Below are 17,250 nucleotides of genomic sequence, written 5' to 3'. Positions count from 1 at the left end.
ACAAGCAAATGTGGAAAATAATAAAAAAATTAACAATAAAACGAGAGTTATATAATATCTAAATAATAACAATAAAATAGTAACAATGTAATTGTGAAATGATAGCAAAATAGTGAAAAAAATAAGAAAATAATAAAAAAACTAGGTTTTTTTTTCATATCTAGGTCGGATCGAGCCAAGCTTTGGCCAAAAGCCTTACTTAAGACCTAACTCCTTTTTTAAACGGGCATTATTTTTTGTCAAAGCCTATTTTTGGGCCTATGACTTAACCAAAATCCTCTCATTTTTCAAATATTTTCAAATTAATTTTCGGACCGAACCAAAAAACTCAGAATCATGAATAGTTCTAGTGTTAAAGATTCTATTTTAGGTTGTTTTTCCTATTATTGAGTGGGCACAAGTCAGGGCAAGACCTTAAGCTAGGAATGATGATAGGTGAATCATGAAATCCACTTCGGATGGTGAATGGTATTCGGGTCATTGATTTTCTTCTTATTTTTTTTATTATCTCAAACCTTGCTCATTTTGAGAAGAGATAAATCAATTTAATTCTCTAAATTTAGTAATTCTCTTAATTCGGTCCTTAATTTTTTTGGGTCCACACTTTGAAATTAGACAACTTTTTTTTTTAATTTGATTATTAAATTTGGATTTCATTCAAAAATAATAACATTATGATACTCTAGATTATGTCATATTATCACTTAATTTATTTTACATAAAATATATTTTTTTATTTAAAAAAATTCAAATATTAATAAATTCCAAATGCAAAGACCAAATTAGAAAGACCTTGCAAAATTCACAAACAAATATGAATAAAAAAATTACTAAATCTAAGGACTAAATATTTGCAAAGGGTTCAAATTTTACTATGGACTCAGATTTTTTAATATTAGTAACCAAAAAGTAATTTCTCCTATTTTTGGTGGTCATTAAATTATTAGTTATTTTTTAATCACTATAAACAGTTATAAAATAATTATTGAACTATTAATAATTTTTTTTTTAAATCCTCAAATATAAAAAGTGAATTTTGTCTTTTTATCACTAAGAGCGACAAATCTTAAAATTGACATAATAGTAACTTTAATCTTAAATTTTTATATATTATGTCAATTTAGTCTTGATTCTAAAAAAATCTAATCCTCAATATTTATACATCATGTGTTTTTTTTCAGTTTTACTTTTTTTATAACACTTTCACTTAAAAAGCTAAAAAATATTAAAATTATTAATTAAATTTGATTGAAAATATACAAAAAAGGAAAACACCAAAAAATTTAAGATAAATTTTTATTTTTTTTCAATCTTTTAAAATTAATCATCAATGCATAAAGAAAAGCAAAATTGAAAAAATAAAATAAATTATACAATAAGTAAATATTGAGGTTTTTTTTAGAATCAAGACTACATTGATATAAATTATAAATTTTGAGGGTTAAAGTTACTATTATATTAATTTTAAATATTGCTACAGTTAGCTAAATAATAATGTGATCATTTTTATAATTTTTTTATAATTAAATAATTAAAAAATACTAATAATTAAGTGATACTATTTCTTTTTTTCTCTCGGGCACGTGTAACCATTTTCCGGCGGGCAAGCAATGCATTGACATTTCCTTTCCCTCCCATTTAGCCTTTGTTTTCTCTCCCACGCCCTGTCACGTGCCCAAACCCCCCTTGCCTTCCAATCTGCTTTCCCCCCTATGGCTTATGCCTTTTAAGTAAAAATCCCTCATTTTTTCCTTTCTTAAGACAGACTTCATTCATTGACCCAACTTTATCATTTTTCTTTGACCATGGCATCGGTTAGTTCTTCTTTTCTTTTCATTTATTTTTTTAATTGATTTCTCCATTTGCAATATGATTTTTGTTCATAGTTTCTGCTGTTTCTTTTGTTCCAAACTTTGGGTTTTTCTTCATTTCTTTGTTGATCCAACAGTTGGTGTAACTTTCTGCTTAATCTAAGGCTGAGGTTCATTGAATCCTTGGGAAGTACTTAATTAGTGATGGATTTTTTTTATTAATGAGCTAATACTGCTGAAAAAATTGACTGTTAGATGTTTGATAAAGAATGGAGACTTGAATTTATGGGAGCAAAAACCAAGAAGATTGATTGTAGTTTGCCGACATTAATAGCAAATTAGCAATTATAGCTTTTAATCCTTTTAGAATTTTGATAGTAAGCCAGCTTGTTGAATGCACTTGTATTATTGTATAGCTAAAAGAGTGATATAAGGAAGCTTAAGTGTTCTGGATACGAAGCCAAAAATTTGCTTTAGAGGGGCCAGAGATGAATTGTAAATGATTGGGGGGCCAAAATGCAAATATACCATTATATTAACTTGTAATTTTATAACAATTTAAGGGGTTAAATGACAAATCTACCATTTTTTTTGGGGGGGGGCGGGGGTGGGGGAGGCTAAATCCACTGCCTGCCCCTTGTGTCTTCGTCGCTGGTTCTGGCAGTAAGAAATTGATGATTTCTTGTTCACCATAGCATCAGTTGAATCATTCTAGATTTGCCCACTTAATTTCTTTGTACTTATTTTTAGTTTATGTGCATGTGATTGCTCCATTGTATTCTACAAGTAAGCTTGTTGAGGTTGAATTGTACTTTATATAGCAATGGATTTCATACTTGGAGATAGACGTGTCAATTGTGCTGTTTAGGTTGGTTTTGGGTTGAATTAGTTTGGAATTTTAAAATTTTCAATTCATTTTGTTGCCTGGAGGTCGGACTTGCTTTAGGAGAAGTCTTCAAAGTGTTGTCCGTTGAGAGCTGACAAACCTCTCAATGGTGGAGGTATTGTGACTGGAGTGTCTGTGCTCGGTTTTATTCTTGGGTTTTGTCTCTCAATTCCGTGGAGAGCCCTCGACGGGTTCACAGAGTGGGAGTGTCTCGCCCACCAAGGAAATGTGAGCATTTGGCCTTGATGGGGTTGAAAGACTTCTCCCATTGCGAGTCTGACCTCCCCTCAACACATTTCTATTCAGGTAAATTTTGCGTTTAGGGTCATTCAAGTTTGAGGCTCGAGGTTTCCAATTCGGGTCATTACAAGTTTGGATCCTTTCGAATTCATGTTATTTTTGGGTTCATGTCAGTTTTGGTTCAAGTCTTTGGGTTTGTATGATCAAGTTGGGTTTAGGGCTGATTAACAGATCAGGTTTTTGGGTTCGAATTTTGTTAATAATTGATTAATTTAGGTTGATAACTGTTATTTCTCTTAGCCTAGTTATTATCAGGATTCAGTAAGTCAATGTTTTCTTTTGTCATTGCAGATTAAGACCATTAAAGTCAGCAATATTTCTTTAGAAGCAACCGAGCGAGACATCAAAGAGTTCTTTTCCTTTTCTGGTGATATTGAAAATGTCGAAATGCAGAGGTTGGCTTGCTTTTTTAGTTCCTATCATCTTTTTTCGTAAATTGCCGTTCTATGGATATAAAGTTTATTATATGCTTATGCAGAGGTGATGAAGGGTCTCAAATTGCATATATTACTTTCAAGGATTTGCAAGGAGCAGAGACCGCTGTTCTTCTTTCGGTAATTCAACTTCATACTATCAATTATTCCAATATAGCGCATCTTGTTTCTTGTTTGATTGTTTGGAAATGATTGCCTTTGGTTTCTTTATGGATATTCATAACGTAAGACAATATGCAGTGTGACTCTTGTGCAAATATTTAACTACGATCGATCTATTATAGCTTGTATTTTTTATATCGAATATCAGACTTTCCTTTCTGGAGTCATATTTTTACCATTTGGTACCACAGAACCCACAAAACTTACGAGAAAAAGCATCGAAACTCTAAAAATGTGCTGCAGTAGGTTTCTCCTAAAACTATACCAAGTCGACAGCTAAGCCGGATATCGGTTTCGAGGGAAATAGTAGTATTGTTACTTTACTCTGAAGTGTAGAATTTTTACTATGCAATGGTATTAAGTTATAAATGATTGCTTGACTGACATGAATAAATGGGTGGACGTATTTTCTAAGTCCTTCTATTATATAGATAGGATCAAATTAGTCCCTTTACTATTAAATAGATCAATTTAGTCCTTATATTATTAAAAGGAATCAAATAAGGCCAAGTTATAATAGAGTTAACATATACAGTTTAAAAAATGACATGAAAATTATATTTTCCATTTGTAGTTCTTCTCCGAACAAAAGATTCAATTTATAGATCCATAAAAGCTTTGTTGAAATTGGTCTTATTTGATTCTTTTTTTACAGTACTGAGACTAAATTGATTCATTTAATGATAGAGGAACTAATTTAATTTGTTCCTTATAATTGAGGGACTTGCTAGGTACTTTCATTTGTATTCTTGTGTTGATTGTCTTGCCAACTTTTTCTCTATACTACACAAGTTAGATAAGTGATTTAAGTACTTGTGTTTCAGGGAGCAACGATAGTTGGTCTATCTGTTAGCATTTCTTTAGCTCCAGATTACAAGCTGCCTCCGGCCGCTTTCGCACAGCCCCCTGTAAGTATCATGCTCTATTAATAGTTCAAATGCCAAACCAAAACCTTAAAACATTTTTCTCCGTAGGCAACACAAAATAAAACTCCAAGTGGTGCTGATTCGACTATTAGAAAAGCTGAGGATGTTGTCACCGGCATGCTTGCTAAGGGCTTCATCTTAGGCAAAGATACAATCAACAAGGCAAAAACCTTTGACGAGAAGCACCAATTAACATCGACAGCCTCAGCCAAAGTTGCATCCTTCGACAAGAAAATTGGGTTCACCGAGAAGATACAGGCCGGCACTACCGTTATTACTGACAAAGTAAAAGAAATGGATCAAAAGTTCCACGTTTCGGAGAAAACAAAATCCGCATTTGCCACTGCTGAGCAAAAGGTCAGCGGTGCAGGATCTGCCATTATGAAGAACAAGTACATATCCGCCGGTGCTACATGGGTAACGGATGCTTTCAATAAGGTTGCAAAAGCAGCGGGAGACGTTGGCCAAAAGACAAAAGAAAAAGTGGGAGCAGCTGAAGAAGAACGAAAACGGAAAGTGGTTGATGACTTTGCGCAGATTCATTTATCCGAGTCCCCGAAAGATTCTGCCTCGAGTAAACAACCATCTAAGCCTGCACCTGCACAAGGTTTGATCCTTTGATTTGCTGCTTCAGTAAATAGTTGTGGAGGCCAAAGTCTATACCTTAGCATTTCATATATCTACTTATCTTCTTGGCATCGCATTGTTGTTGATGTTTTCCTTTTATTTTTTGGTTTTTGGGATTTGTTTTGTTTTTATTATGGTAAATTTTCACCTTTTGATTGGATTTATGTAATGTCACATTGTATGAATATTTGTATTCGTTTGGATTACGTGTAGGCAAGTTAGTTTAAGTTTATTATTAGGTTTAATGTTTATTCATCCTGTTAAAATATGCTATAAATCCTTGTATTTTCGAATTTTTGGAAGTGATATGTTTAATAGCAAGATTTTCTAAAATATAATTTTTTTATTTCAAATAAAAAAATAAAATGTTAGTAGCCAACATCGAGTATTTATATAGTGTTAATTTTTTTGATTAAATTTGTTAATGTGATTTTTAAAATAAAAAAAAATTCTCATTTAGTAGTCATGTAATTAAAAAAATTGTGTTGTAATGGATTTAAATTTAACAAAATAATTTAAGGTTAAGTGTCTATTTTTTAGGTGAAATGATTTCATATTTTGATTACTTTGAGCTAGAATTATTTTGAAATGCTTTTTCGAGTTTAAATCATATCAATCCAATTTAGTTTAGTGTTTAGATTAAATATATTAGAGTTAATGTCTTTTTATACTTAAATTAGTGTTGTTTGAATCAAATTAAATTAGTTGGACTAGGAATCAATTGACCTACTAAACAAGCGAAAGGTGTAAAATTGATTGAGCCGCAAACCTGGACAAAGCTAAAAAAACCTATTGAATTGTTGTTAAACCTTTTCTTTTATATAATTTTTTAAATATTCTTTATTTTTGATAATTTGTTTCCTTTGAACCACTCGGATTAATTGGATCGGTCAAACCAACAATTGATGGTTTGATCAATTTGGTTACATGTTGTTCAAATCAAGTAGCATATAATAGGTTAAATTCTAGTTTTAATCCTTGTAATTTACAAAATTTTTGGATTTAGTCCATATACTTTTCGAATGTTGAAATTTCAATCCTAACCCAAATAGTAGCATTTAAATTCGTTTGGTTAAGTTCAATTACTAGTTCTGTACCATGCATATGATTGTAGATTTAGTCAATATTCTCCAATTGGATAACTTTAAGTTCCTATATTATTTGAAATTTGAAATTTGAAATTTTGGTCTTGACACAAATGATTTTCGTTAACCTACTAACCGAATTTTTAATGAGTAATATGTGGAAATAACAAAGATGAAATGACATTACATATATGATAATATGTTGCCAAAAAAAATTAGAAATAGTAGAACTTAACTTAATGAAGTTAATAGTTATTAGTTGGAGAGGACTGAAATTTTAGAATTTGAAAAATATAAGCATTAAAAATGACCAAATTAAAGTAGAGGGACTAATGGCAGAACTTAACCGAAAGAAAACTAAGGCCGAACCTTAACATTTTCGGCCCATTTTCCTTAAACCCCCAAAATTTTCAGCCATCGAACACGAAAACCTCCCTTAACCCCCCCACACCCTAAACTCAGCCCCTCTTTTTGCAGTCACCGGTAATGGCTACGTTAATCCACCGTACACTATCCCATTCCCACAAAACCCTTCATCTCCGTTTCTTCTCTCAAGCCGCTCTTGCTTTAGACCAATCATCTTCACCATCTCCATTAACCTACCTTGAAGCTTTCCCCAAACCTGATCCTAAATACGCCGAGACTATTCTTGCCATTCCACGTTCAACCTCCGGCAAAAACATCTCTACCAAAGAAAGGAAAGTGGGTCGAGTCCCAAGCATCGTTTTCGAACAAGAAGATGGTCAACATGGAGGCAATAAGAGACTCATATCTGTTCAAACTAATCAGATCAGAAAACTGGTTAAGCATCTGGGTCAATCGTTTTTTCTCTCTAGGCTTTTTGATCTTGAAGTTCGATCGGAGTTTGGGACTGGTGATTTGATTGAGAAAGTTCGGGTTCTTCCTAGAATGGTAATGGCATTTTTGGGTTCTTTTTATTTTCTTCTTAAATCGGCTGTGTTTTCCATTGAATTTGAATATGTATATATAACTTCGAATCGATTTTTCAGCTTCATTGGGATTTTTGGGTTTTTTTTCTTCTTTAATCGGCTGTATTTTCCATTGAATTTGAATGTATATATAACTTTGAACCGATTTTTCGGCTTCATTGGGATTTTTGTTTTTTTTTCTTTAATTGGCTGTATTTTTCTTTGAATTTGAATGTATATATAAAAATTTGAGTCAATTTTTAAGCTTCACTGGGATTTTTGGGTTTTCTTTTTTCCTTTAGTCGGCTGTATTTTCCATTGAATTTGGATGTATATATAACTTTGAATCGATGTTTCAGCTTCATTTGCATGCGGGGACTGATGCACCTCTTAATGTAACCTTCATACGGGCACCTTCCAATGCTTTGCTGAAAGTGGATATTCCTCTTGTGTTTAGAGGAGAAGATGTATGCCCTGGAATAAGGAAAGGTAAAAATATTGCAATGAACTTCATTGGATTTGATACTTGAATCTTAAATGTTTCGATTATGTGGACTGTAAATGTGAAATGTTAATTGCAATTTTTTTGGTATTTGTTTTCGCCTCTATCCACCAAATTTACTTAAATGGCTAAAAGTTTGGATTTAAGTGTATGTCCAAGTGCGAACTATGAGTGGCGAGATCGAAGGGCTTAGGTGTTAGTTTTTCATATTATCTCGGGTTTCTATTAGCCCTTTATGATAATGTATAGGTATATTAAATTTTAAACTTCCCCTAGTACGTATGAATAACCTTCATGTTAATTCTGATCATCCTATGTAAGGATGTTCAGTTAGACATTCAGAGATTGTTCAACGCAATAACTTGCTAGTATGTACGAGAAACGTTGCCTCGCTCTTTAGTGGTGTGCTCAGTGCTCACACTATTGTTGTTAGTAGTTTTAGATGGAACGAGCGAGTGAAGCATTTTGTTTGATGTAAGCCATTAAATATTTGTCTCAAAATCTTATGTTGCCTTTAAGTAAATCCTTACTTCAAAGGTTAATATATTTCATATAATTTACTTTGTCCATATGAATCTTATTTTGGTAAAATAATCATGGAGGCCCTTGTACTAGGAGTCAAGATTGCATTTTGCCCACTTTAGTAAAAAATGGACAAATTGGTCCCTAGACATTAGATTAAAGAGCAAACTGATCTTTTTTCTGAAAATTTACATCCATTTATACTATTAAAAAACTAGACAATTACATGTACCTCATGCTAATGTACCGGGACCAATTTTTAACAGTAGAAATGGATGCAAATTTTAATAGAAAGACCAATTTACCCTTTGATCGTTGATTAATTTGCCCATTTTTTGACTAAAGAGAACAATATGCAATCTGACTCCTAGTAAAGGAGCCTCTATAGTATTTTTACCATCTTATTTGTTGCATTCCCATATTGTTATAACTAATATAATTCTTTCATGCATATATTTAAATATTTTTCAGGGTTGTTCTTGAATACTATCAAGAGAACTGTTAAGTTCCTATGCCCGCCAGACATTATTCCTCCATATATTGATGTTGATTTAAGCGAGTTGGATGGTGGTCAGAAGTTGTTAGTAGGAGACCTCAAGGTTCATCCTGCTCTAAAGTTTCTTCGGTCGAAAGACGAGCCTGTTTGTAAGATTATGGGAGCTAGAGTTTCGGACCAACAAAGGAAGAAATAAGGACTCGGGTTCGGATTTTGGAAAGCCTAGTATTAATAATATTTACCTCCGCTTTTTGAACTGGGCATTGAGTGAGCTTAAAATCAATGCTCTCATCTTTATCATTGTTAATGTCCCTTTGTAGCTTTTTAATACCAGTGGAGGATCAAGCATTGCAATGGAGTGACTTGAGGATTGAAAGTTTGCAAAAAGTGAAATCCTTTTGCATTATATGCCCCTTTGAATTTGTTGTTTTCATTCCATTGATCAGGTAAACACTTCCAATTGAACTGTAGTTCTTAGAAATGATGATTTAGGATCTATTTATAAGGTACTTGAAATTGGTGTTTAAATTTTAAATGTGTTCTCTGTTATAAAATTATTGAAGCTTCATGATAGATGTAGTGTCCATTGATATTGATTTGGAGATTGTCTCCTGTTTCTTAGTCTTCTCTCTAGTTTATTTTTATGGTCTTTTTGAGTTTGAGGCTTTGGTTTTGGGTCAGTTTAGGTCATTTCGGGTTTGAGTCGAATGACGGAGTTTGGCACTTATTTAGCTTGCCCTTGTAATAACGGCAATCCAACAGTAGTCAGGGGTGAAGTTAAAAATCTTGTATTAAAAATGTTTAAATTAAATTTTAAATTTTTAAAAGGGCTTAAATAAACTTTTTTCATTTAATTAAAGGTTAAAAGGACTAAATTGAATCTTTTAATTTTAGGGAAGGGTTATAAAGCAATTTTCTTATTGAGCCAAGGGAGCCGATGCCTGCTCTCTAGCTATGCCCTTGACCCAAGGCCTGGCCTTTATCTACGCCCTTGACGGTGGCCACCAATGTTGTCGTTGGTGCCAAACTTACATGTTACACTCATGCAGGTTTTGGGTAATTTTGGGTTGGAACAGTTTCAGATTTGGATTATTTTAGGTTTGAGTTGTTTTGTTCGGTTTGAATTTAGTATTTGAATTATTTTAGGCTTACAATATTTCATATTTTAATTAATTTCGAGTTTAGGTCACTCAATTTATATTTTGGTTGGACAAATTTAGATTGTTAACTTTTTTAATAATCAAATTGAGTTGGGTTGAATTTGGATTTAAATTACTTGAATCAAATTTTCAGATTCCATTTAAAATTAATAGGTCTAGAAGAAAGCATTAATCAAGATAATGATATATATGACACTTCTCTAAACAAAATCAACTTAAATCTAAAATAATTCAAAAATTTTAAATTAAATTGACTCAAAATTAATCTGACCTAAATCGATAGTTTTGCATACATGCAACACATATGATAATAAATAATATAAGATGCAAATGTGTCTTGTGGTTTAAACAACTTAGAAAAGTAGGTAAATAAAAAAAATAAAATAAAAAGCCCATAGTTTGGGGTTGGTGGAGGAATCTTTATTCAAAAGCTTAAATTTACTAATTAATATGGTCTAATTATGCCATTGGTTCATCTATTCTTCTAATATTGTTAAAAAAATATTAACCCACTTTTGTTAAATTTGAATATGTATTTTCAATTGTACTTTAATTTTTAAATACAAAACTTTTAATATGCCATCAAGGGTTCTCTACGGAGTCTGGAGATAAAATCCGAGTATAAAACTGAGCATAGACACCCTGGGCACAATACCTTCACCGTTGAGGAGTCTATCGACTCCCTGAACAACACTTCAAAGACTTCTCTCAAAGCAAGTCCGACTTTCTCTTAACAAAAATCATATTTTTTAAACCCTAATCTTCTGCTATTAGAATGAGATAATTTAATTGAGTGATCAATTGCCATGTGGTATGATTTTTTGAGTGCAGGTACTTTATTTCAGGCGGAGTTTTATTGCAAGCATGTCCTTGTCCCCTCGCACTTTGTTTTCGCGGTAGCGATAATGTCAATCCGACGGTGGTCACCAATGTCGCTGTTGTCGACGAAGCAACTACATGTTCCGCTCATGCGGAATGTGGTAATACGTTGATTTGGCCATAACTTACCTTTTGTGCTTCTGGCAATTGAAGAACATGTTTGTTTGTTCCCATGCTAATATCCCTTATAAACTATGTTTGTTTGTTGGTCTAATTCTATTTTTGGTCCCTCTACTATGCTAAAATTTGACATTCAATCCCTCTACTTAAATTTAGTATAATTTGAATGAGATTTTTAACCTAATAGAAAGAGTAAAATCTTGTTTATTTTAACCTATATATTTCAAACATTGAGCTTAACTAATTTAAACCAAGAAAATGAAACTAAAAATTGAAATTGCCCCTAATTAGAATTTGGGTTTAACTTTTAAACTTTTATTTTAGCCCCAAGAATAAATTGCGGTTTTCGTTTTTAATGTGATATTTAGGTTATTTTTTGCTTCAATTTAGTACCTGTATTTAATAAAAGTTATACATTTTGATACTTAAAAGTAACGGTGTTAACTTTTAGTGTTTAATTTAAGCTTTAGGGTTGATTTGATGAAAGTTAATTGCTAATATTATTAGCTTTAATTTTCATACTTTTTTAATACAATAAATTTAGTGTTAATTGTGAATTTTTTTTAACTTTACGTTTAATTTGTCAAATACAATCCTATGAATGTGATTTAATTTAGATTTTAGAGTAGGTTTGATAAAACTTAATTGCAAATATTATTAATTAACTATAAATTCTTATTATATCAACTCTAAAACCCGAGTTAAACACTAAAACGGTACTGCAGTTATCATTAAATACCAAAATATAATACTATATTGAATAAAAATATTAAAAATAATAATCAAACTCGGGTATCAAAGGTGTAAGCGCCGTAAATATTGCTATATGGAGACAGTGTCTTTGAGGTACAATCGTGACGCCGGGGCCCACTAGCAGCCTACCAAACGCACAACATTATCTGCAAAGCATCCATTCGTTTATTATTTTTTATTTAATTCATTGAAAAAGAAAGGTTAAGAAAATGAGGATCAAATCCACAAGGTGGGCTGCTAGAATTTGGGTGTTAGACTACAATAGGTTGCCTCTCAAGTTTTGTAATCATTACCTCAATAATTAAAACTGAATTAGAACATCCAAAAATAATAAATTTTGTACTGATCATGACAACAAATGTTGCACAAGGACTTTAGGGTGCACATATTGTTGTATGTGCCGACGCTGCCCATCCAGCCCATTATTGCAAAATGGGAAGCACATAGTGGAGATGTGCTCAAGCTTAGACTTAGATGTTGTTTGGAGGACAACCGAGAGGAAAGGAGCGTGCGGGGTAATCGTGCGCGACTCCGACGGCATGGTGTGAGTTGATTGTGCTCGTCTTCTGTCTCGAGTCTTGAATCCACTTTCTACCGAGGCATATGTGGATGTAGACCATAATTTTCGTCAGCTCAATTATTGAGAACCACTATTATACTCTCATTTCTAAGCTTAATAGTCAAACTTTAGACTTATGATTGTATAGCTGTAAACGCCCACAAATTGTATTAGTTTTGAATTTTATTTTCTTTTAATTATCTTTTTAAGATCGTCAACGGAGTCTGATCTATTAATCATCATATGATAATTGTTCTTTTAATTTTAGATTTGAATTACACGATTTTTTTTAAAATTTAAATTTAAATATTAGCTCAACAATATTACTATTGCAATAATATGCAAAACGTGAATTCGAATATGCATAAACACGTTTTTTCTTCAATTAATGATTTAGAAAGAAACTTTAAATATTACCCAAAAATCAATCAAACCAAATACGTAATAACAAAAACTAATAATATCAAGTTTTCAATTAACACTAATTTTAAATTTAATCATTAAAAAAAAACTAAAACTTCAAACATGTTGATTAAAACCCCAGAAATTAATCACCACTTCTTATTATCAACCCTGCATTGCATGGCAGACACGTACAAATAAAACCATACAAAGCATTGCATTTCTAACTTACTTTTCATTTCATTTTCACGACAAACACAAAAAGAAAAGAAAAAACTATGGGATCCGAAGACATTAGTTTACGGAATATCGAAAGTGTGAAAAGAAAAAAAAATTCCATTTTCACTGTTAAAACTAATTATGTTTCTTTTTACCAAACAGTAAAGTCAATGGCGAAAGCAAGGAATACAAGGCAATTTGAACCAATTGGATTCTTGGGTAACCACCGACAATTTTTGTGGCTTGTTGTTGACGCAACATCATACCTCTACTTTTGACACGTGTAACCCCTCTCGTTCTAATCCAAACCACCATTGCTTTCTCCATCACTCATAAAGCAGCTTAAAATTTATCAATAAAACCCCCCACTAACTCCAAAGTTTTTAAATATTTTAAAGCCTAAACACACTTTAATTTTACTTAGAGCTGGTAAATTAATAATAACAATAATTGCAGATATTAAAGCGATATTTTTTAAGGTATTTCGATATTGAGCAAATTAATTTATTTAAATAGAGAGTAATTTATTTTTTGTCAATTTTAAAAGATTGTAAATATAGATTGTAAATATTAAAGTGATCTTTTTGGGTGAAAATATCTCTAATTTTTTTCAATTTCGATATTTAAATAAATTATTGTGTATAAAAAAATTAGAGTAATTTAACTTCTATCAATTTTGATAATGAGTAACTAAAAATAATTAATCACGACGTTAATATTTTTCATCAACTGTATATAATTTTGATTAGTATAACAATAAACTTACCCCCAAAGCTTACAAATTCTATTAATTTAATTTTAATTTAACAAATTTAGACCACAAAATTTATACATTCTGTATATAAACATTAATGGCTAAATATGACACCATACCAACCAATATTATGTATAATAGACAAAAAACAATAACATTGTGGTCTTTTAGAATGTCCAATTTATTCGATATTGGAACTAAAAGGGCCGGAGAGGTTTTTTTATTTAATTTTGTATTATTAGAAAAATTCAATGAACCATTCAACAATTATTTTTAAAAAATCCATATTAAATTAACAATAGCTATTGACAACAAAACCTAATGATAACAATATAAAAGAAGATCCAATTATATTAAATTAAAGTGAGGGGATTAAATCTTAAATTTTAGCATAATAAAAGGACTAAAAATTAAATTAGACCCAAAAAATCACTGAATCAAATAGTAGGATTATCCTGTTGGAGCAGTTAATAGGTTCCTGCGATTAGTACAACTTTCTAGCTGGCATCCCAACCGAAACACGAGGAGTAATAACGGTCTGAATTTTCCAGCTGGATTCCACCCTATGCTCCTTCACTAACTTACGCCCACCACTCCCAAGAGGCGCACATTAGCCGATTCGAAATTTTTAATTTGAAGTATTTTATTTTTCAAAAAGTTTCTTCCATTTTATTTTTATTTTTTTATTAATTTATATACAAGAATATATAAATTATATGTTTTTATGTGAACAAGGACGATCAAGCCCTACACACGTAGCGCCAGCTAAGATATTTGCCTCACACAAGCCAACAAATTAACATGCAATTTAAATTTACATGTGCAAACAAAAAAATGCCTCGCACGTGCAAGTGTGACCAGCACGTGTGGACTTATAGTCAGCTAGAGCATGAAACGAAACAACGGCGGAAAGAGAGAGAAAGATGAACCGACGGTACGCCGCTTAGAAATCGGCGACTTTCCGGTGTGGCCGAGACTTGACGATGTCCTTATCGAGTTCTTGCAAGTTCCTTTGGCTTCGAATCGCCAAAACATCGCCTCTCCGGAACTCCATAAATCGGCTTACCTCGCCGATTTCACGTGAATCTGGAGAAAACGATGAAAATTAAAAAAAATTCAAGAAAAAAAAAAGGTGAGTTGAAGCTGCATTATACCTAAATGCTTTGAGGAATGCTTGAATCCATTAAAAGCTGCCAAATCTGAAACATAAACAAAATAAAATAAACGAACGACGAAGATTAAATGAGTAGCCTCGAGTCCTAATCTCGAGAACCGAAAAGAACGTACCAGATTGCGAAGGACTGTGAGAATTTAAGTAAAGTATGAGGAAGCAAAGGAGAGTAAGAATAGGAATGAGATGAATGAGCTTCTCAGACTTAGGAGACGACGGCAACAACAACGGCGACGACGAAGAAGAAGAAGCCGAAAACGTCAATCGGCGAGACTTACTGTCTTTGCGGCGGTCATCGTCGTCGACGATTGCTCCGGTAATCTCTTCTCCTCCATGGATATGGAGCTTAGAGGTAGGCGAGCCTAAGGATTGTCTTTGCATGTTCTTAGTGAGAGAAAAAATAATTGAAAGAGGTGAAGCGATACAAAAGATGTATATTTTTGAGTATTATTTTCTTGAAGGAAAATGACTATGTGTGACAGTCGGCTTAATAATTTAGGTTTTTTCTCAAGCCGTCGTTGCTTAGCTGAGAGTATATTATCTTAATTAAGCATTAATTGATTAATTATCGGGTATTTTAAGAAAAAAGGAAAGAATAATTCTAAAATTAATTAATAAATCAAAATAAATATACTAATTAATGATATAGAATCAATTTTATTTTTTTTAAAAGATTGTAAGGACAAAGGATACGCTAAAATTTTGGGCATATATGTTACCAAAAATATATACATTAGGGTAAAACTATCCCGAAGGTCCTGCATTAGAAGTTAAATTGTATTTTATCTTATTTACTTAAAAAAATGAGTAAACTAGTCTTGTACATTAGATTAAAAAGTAATTTGGTTATTTTTATTAAAAATTTCATTCATTTGTATTGTTAAAAATTAGCATAGTTGACGAAATGACAAGATAGTGACACGTAACATGCCATATGTACCTCATGTTAACGTATAGAGATTAGTTTTTAATAGCAAAAATGGATGGAATTCTTTAACAAAAAGATCAAATTGCTTTGTTCTTTAATCTAACGTATAGATATTAATTTATAATATTTTAGTAAAAAAAAGCAAAATACAATCAACTAATTGCATAGGGCCCTTATGGTAGTTTTACCATAAATTGGGGGACATGGACAGAATTATGGAATAAAGAAAATTAATACATGAATAAGATAATAATTCAAAATTAAAGTTTCAAGCCGATTGAGTCTTAGTTTAACTAGTACCATTGCTATTGCGGCAATTAAGAAGATGTCGGTTCAAGTGTATTTAAATTCACTTTTCCTTTGAAACAGTTTGAATCAGGAATTGGTTGATATACCGGTTTAGATAAAATGATTGAATCGACTTTTGAGTGAATCATTCAAAATCGATAAAAGACAAAAATCTAAACATAAAATTGTCTATTGAACCAGTTGAACCAAATTATAATATTTTTTAATTCTATAAAAATTTAATTATTTACTTAATTATTATCGAATTGATTGAACTGAAAATAAATGATTTAATTAATTTACCCATAAATATGGTTTCTAAAACATTGCATTCATCACTAATAGAGTAAAAAAGTTGAAAATTTTATTTTTTTATTTAAAAAATTTAATTCAATTGTTGACATAAATAGTTTTTTTCTTTGTCAAGATTTGTCATCAATTACTCGTGTAATTGCATCAACTTCAGAACTTAATTATTAGGAACTTAGTTTTTTTTAATAAAAAAAATAAAAAATTTTAAATTGTAACCTTTTCCTAATATATGAATTGAATTTTAAATTTTTTCAAAATATAAGGACTAATAACAAATTTTAACCAATAATATGTAAAAGGATTAGATCATGAGTGATATCTTTTACCTTTTTCTTTTTTTCTTCAATGCTTGGTTTATAAATTAATATTAAATGTTCATGTCATAGAAACGTAATTAAGTTTAAATCTTAAGGATTAAGAATTTTTGGCACGATTAAATTAATATCATATACTTTGGTAAAATTACTATCTAACTCTTATATTAGAAGTTAGATTGGATTTGCCTCCTCTACCCCAAAAAGATAAAAAGAAAAAATAATCTTTATACGTTAGATTAAAAAGTAAATTAGTCATTTCTGTTAAGAAATTCATCTATTAATACTGTTAAAAATTGGCATAGTTAACAAAATAACGATATAGTGACATATTAACTTTTTTGACCGTTCAATTTTACAAAAAAATAATTTTAACCTTCTATTTAATTTTTTGCTTCTTTTATTGACATACTTGTATTTTTTTCTTAAATCACTCCAAAATAGATGGAAAAGTTAATGTTTGTTCACTTTGTTGATGTGGCACATATGTAAATTGTCACGTAAATGACACATCAACATTTAATTAATTTTTTAAATTTAAAAATATTACAAAATAATTTTTTTTTATTTTAATAATTTTTAATTTTTAAAAATATTTATATATTTTTTGAATTTTAAAATTTTAAAAAAATTAATTAAATACTAATGTGTTATCCACATGTATGCAACATCAGCAAAGTTAAAACAAGTTAACTTTTACATTCATTTTGG

General features: G+C 31.0%; 4 protein-coding genes across 5 annotated transcripts; 3 read left to right on the top strand and 1 right to left on the bottom strand.

The window, feature by feature from the left end:
• Positions 1-1,577: 1,577 nt before the first annotated feature.
• LOC107942016 (binding partner of ACD11 1) lies at positions 1,578-5,378 on the top strand. Of its 2 annotated transcripts, XM_041104522.1 has the most exons (6): positions 1,625-1,814; positions 2,742-3,003; positions 3,289-3,392; positions 3,476-3,551; positions 4,418-4,501; positions 4,568-5,378. In XM_041104522.1, the coding sequence occupies exons 3-6, from the start codon at positions 3,385-3,387 to the stop codon at positions 5,138-5,140; spliced, it is 741 nt and encodes a 246-aa protein (XP_040960456.1). In that variant the 5' UTR covers positions 1,625-1,814; positions 2,742-3,003; positions 3,289-3,384; the 3' UTR covers positions 5,141-5,378. The 2 variants fall into 2 exon arrangements, with proteins under 2 accessions (XP_016731143.1, XP_040960456.1); XM_016875654.2 differs by lacking the exon at positions 2,742-3,003 and having other exon boundaries at positions 1,578-1,814.
• A 1,199-nt stretch (positions 5,379-6,577) lies between these two features.
• Positions 6,578-9,253, top strand: LOC107942029 (50S ribosomal protein L25). Its single transcript, XM_016875668.2, has 3 exons — positions 6,578-7,143; positions 7,520-7,649; positions 8,656-9,253. The coding sequence occupies exons 1-3, from the start codon at positions 6,718-6,720 to the stop codon at positions 8,874-8,876; spliced, it is 777 nt and encodes a 258-aa protein (XP_016731157.1). The 5' UTR covers positions 6,578-6,717; the 3' UTR covers positions 8,877-9,253.
• On the top strand, positions 8,963-10,976 carry LOC121223316 (uncharacterized). Its single transcript, XM_041104520.1, has 2 exons — positions 8,963-9,126; positions 10,672-10,976. Exons 1-2 carry the CDS (start codon positions 8,963-8,965, stop codon positions 10,841-10,843), a joined length of 336 nt encoding a protein of 111 aa, XP_040960454.1. The 3' UTR covers positions 10,844-10,976.
• Positions 10,977-14,299: 3,323 nt separating this feature from the next.
• Positions 14,300-15,381, bottom strand: LOC107942020 (uncharacterized). The gene is made up of 3 exons (XM_016875659.2): positions 14,814-15,381; positions 14,681-14,725; positions 14,300-14,612 (listed from the first exon to the last, which is right to left on the bottom strand). The coding sequence occupies exons 1-3, from the start codon at positions 15,076-15,078 to the stop codon at positions 14,470-14,472; spliced, it is 453 nt and encodes a 150-aa protein (XP_016731148.1). The 5' UTR covers positions 15,079-15,381; the 3' UTR covers positions 14,300-14,469.
• Between the last annotated feature and the right edge of the window lie 1,869 nt (positions 15,382-17,250).

Source organism: Gossypium hirsutum, chromosome A03 (genome assembly GCF_007990345.1).
Source record: "Gossypium hirsutum isolate 1008001.06 chromosome A03, Gossypium_hirsutum_v2.1, whole genome shotgun sequence".
Taxonomy (NCBI): Eukaryota; Viridiplantae; Streptophyta; class Magnoliopsida; order Malvales; family Malvaceae; genus Gossypium; species Gossypium hirsutum.
Note: the sequence above shows the minus strand (reverse complement) of the source record. Positions and strands in the feature narration are given on the sequence as shown.

Excerpts from the sequence above, each read along its gene's own strand:
- LOC107942029 (XM_016875668.2), top strand. The coding sequence starts at position 6,718 with ATGGCTACGTTAATCCACCGTACACTATCCCATTCCCACAAAACCCTT. Across the intron at positions 7,144-7,519 it reads TTCGGGTTCTTCCTAGAATG|CTTCATTTGCATGCGGGGAC; the intron begins GTAATGGCATTT and ends TCGATGTTTCAG. Across the intron at positions 7,650-8,655 it reads ATGCCCTGGAATAAGGAAAG|GGTTGTTCTTGAATACTATC; the intron begins GTAAAAATATTG and ends AATATTTTTCAG.
- LOC107942016 (XM_016875654.2), top strand. Across the intron at positions 3,552-4,417 it reads AGACCGCTGTTCTTCTTTCG|GGAGCAACGATAGTTGGTCT; the intron begins GTAATTCAACTT and ends CTTGTGTTTCAG. Across the intron at positions 4,502-4,567 it reads CCGCTTTCGCACAGCCCCCT|GCAACACAAAATAAAACTCC; the intron begins GTAAGTATCATG and ends TTTTCTCCGTAG.
- LOC107942020 (XM_016875659.2), bottom strand. The coding sequence starts at position 15,078 with ATGCAAAGACAATCCTTAGGCTCGCCTACCTCTAAGCTCCATATCCAT. Across the intron at positions 14,726-14,813 it reads TCACAGTCCTTCGCAATCTG|ATTTGGCAGCTTTTAATGGA; the intron begins GTACGTTCTTTT and ends TTTATGTTTCAG. Across the intron at positions 14,613-14,680 it reads GCATTCCTCAAAGCATTTAG|ATTCACGTGAAATCGGCGAG; the intron begins GTATAATGCAGC and ends CGTTTTCTCCAG.
- LOC121223316 (XM_041104520.1), top strand. The coding sequence starts at position 8,963 with ATGCTCTCATCTTTATCATTGTTAATGTCCCTTTGTAGCTTTTTAATA. Across the intron at positions 9,127-10,671 it reads GTTTTCATTCCATTGATCAG|GTACTTTATTTCAGGCGGAG; the intron begins GTAAACACTTCC and ends TTTTGAGTGCAG.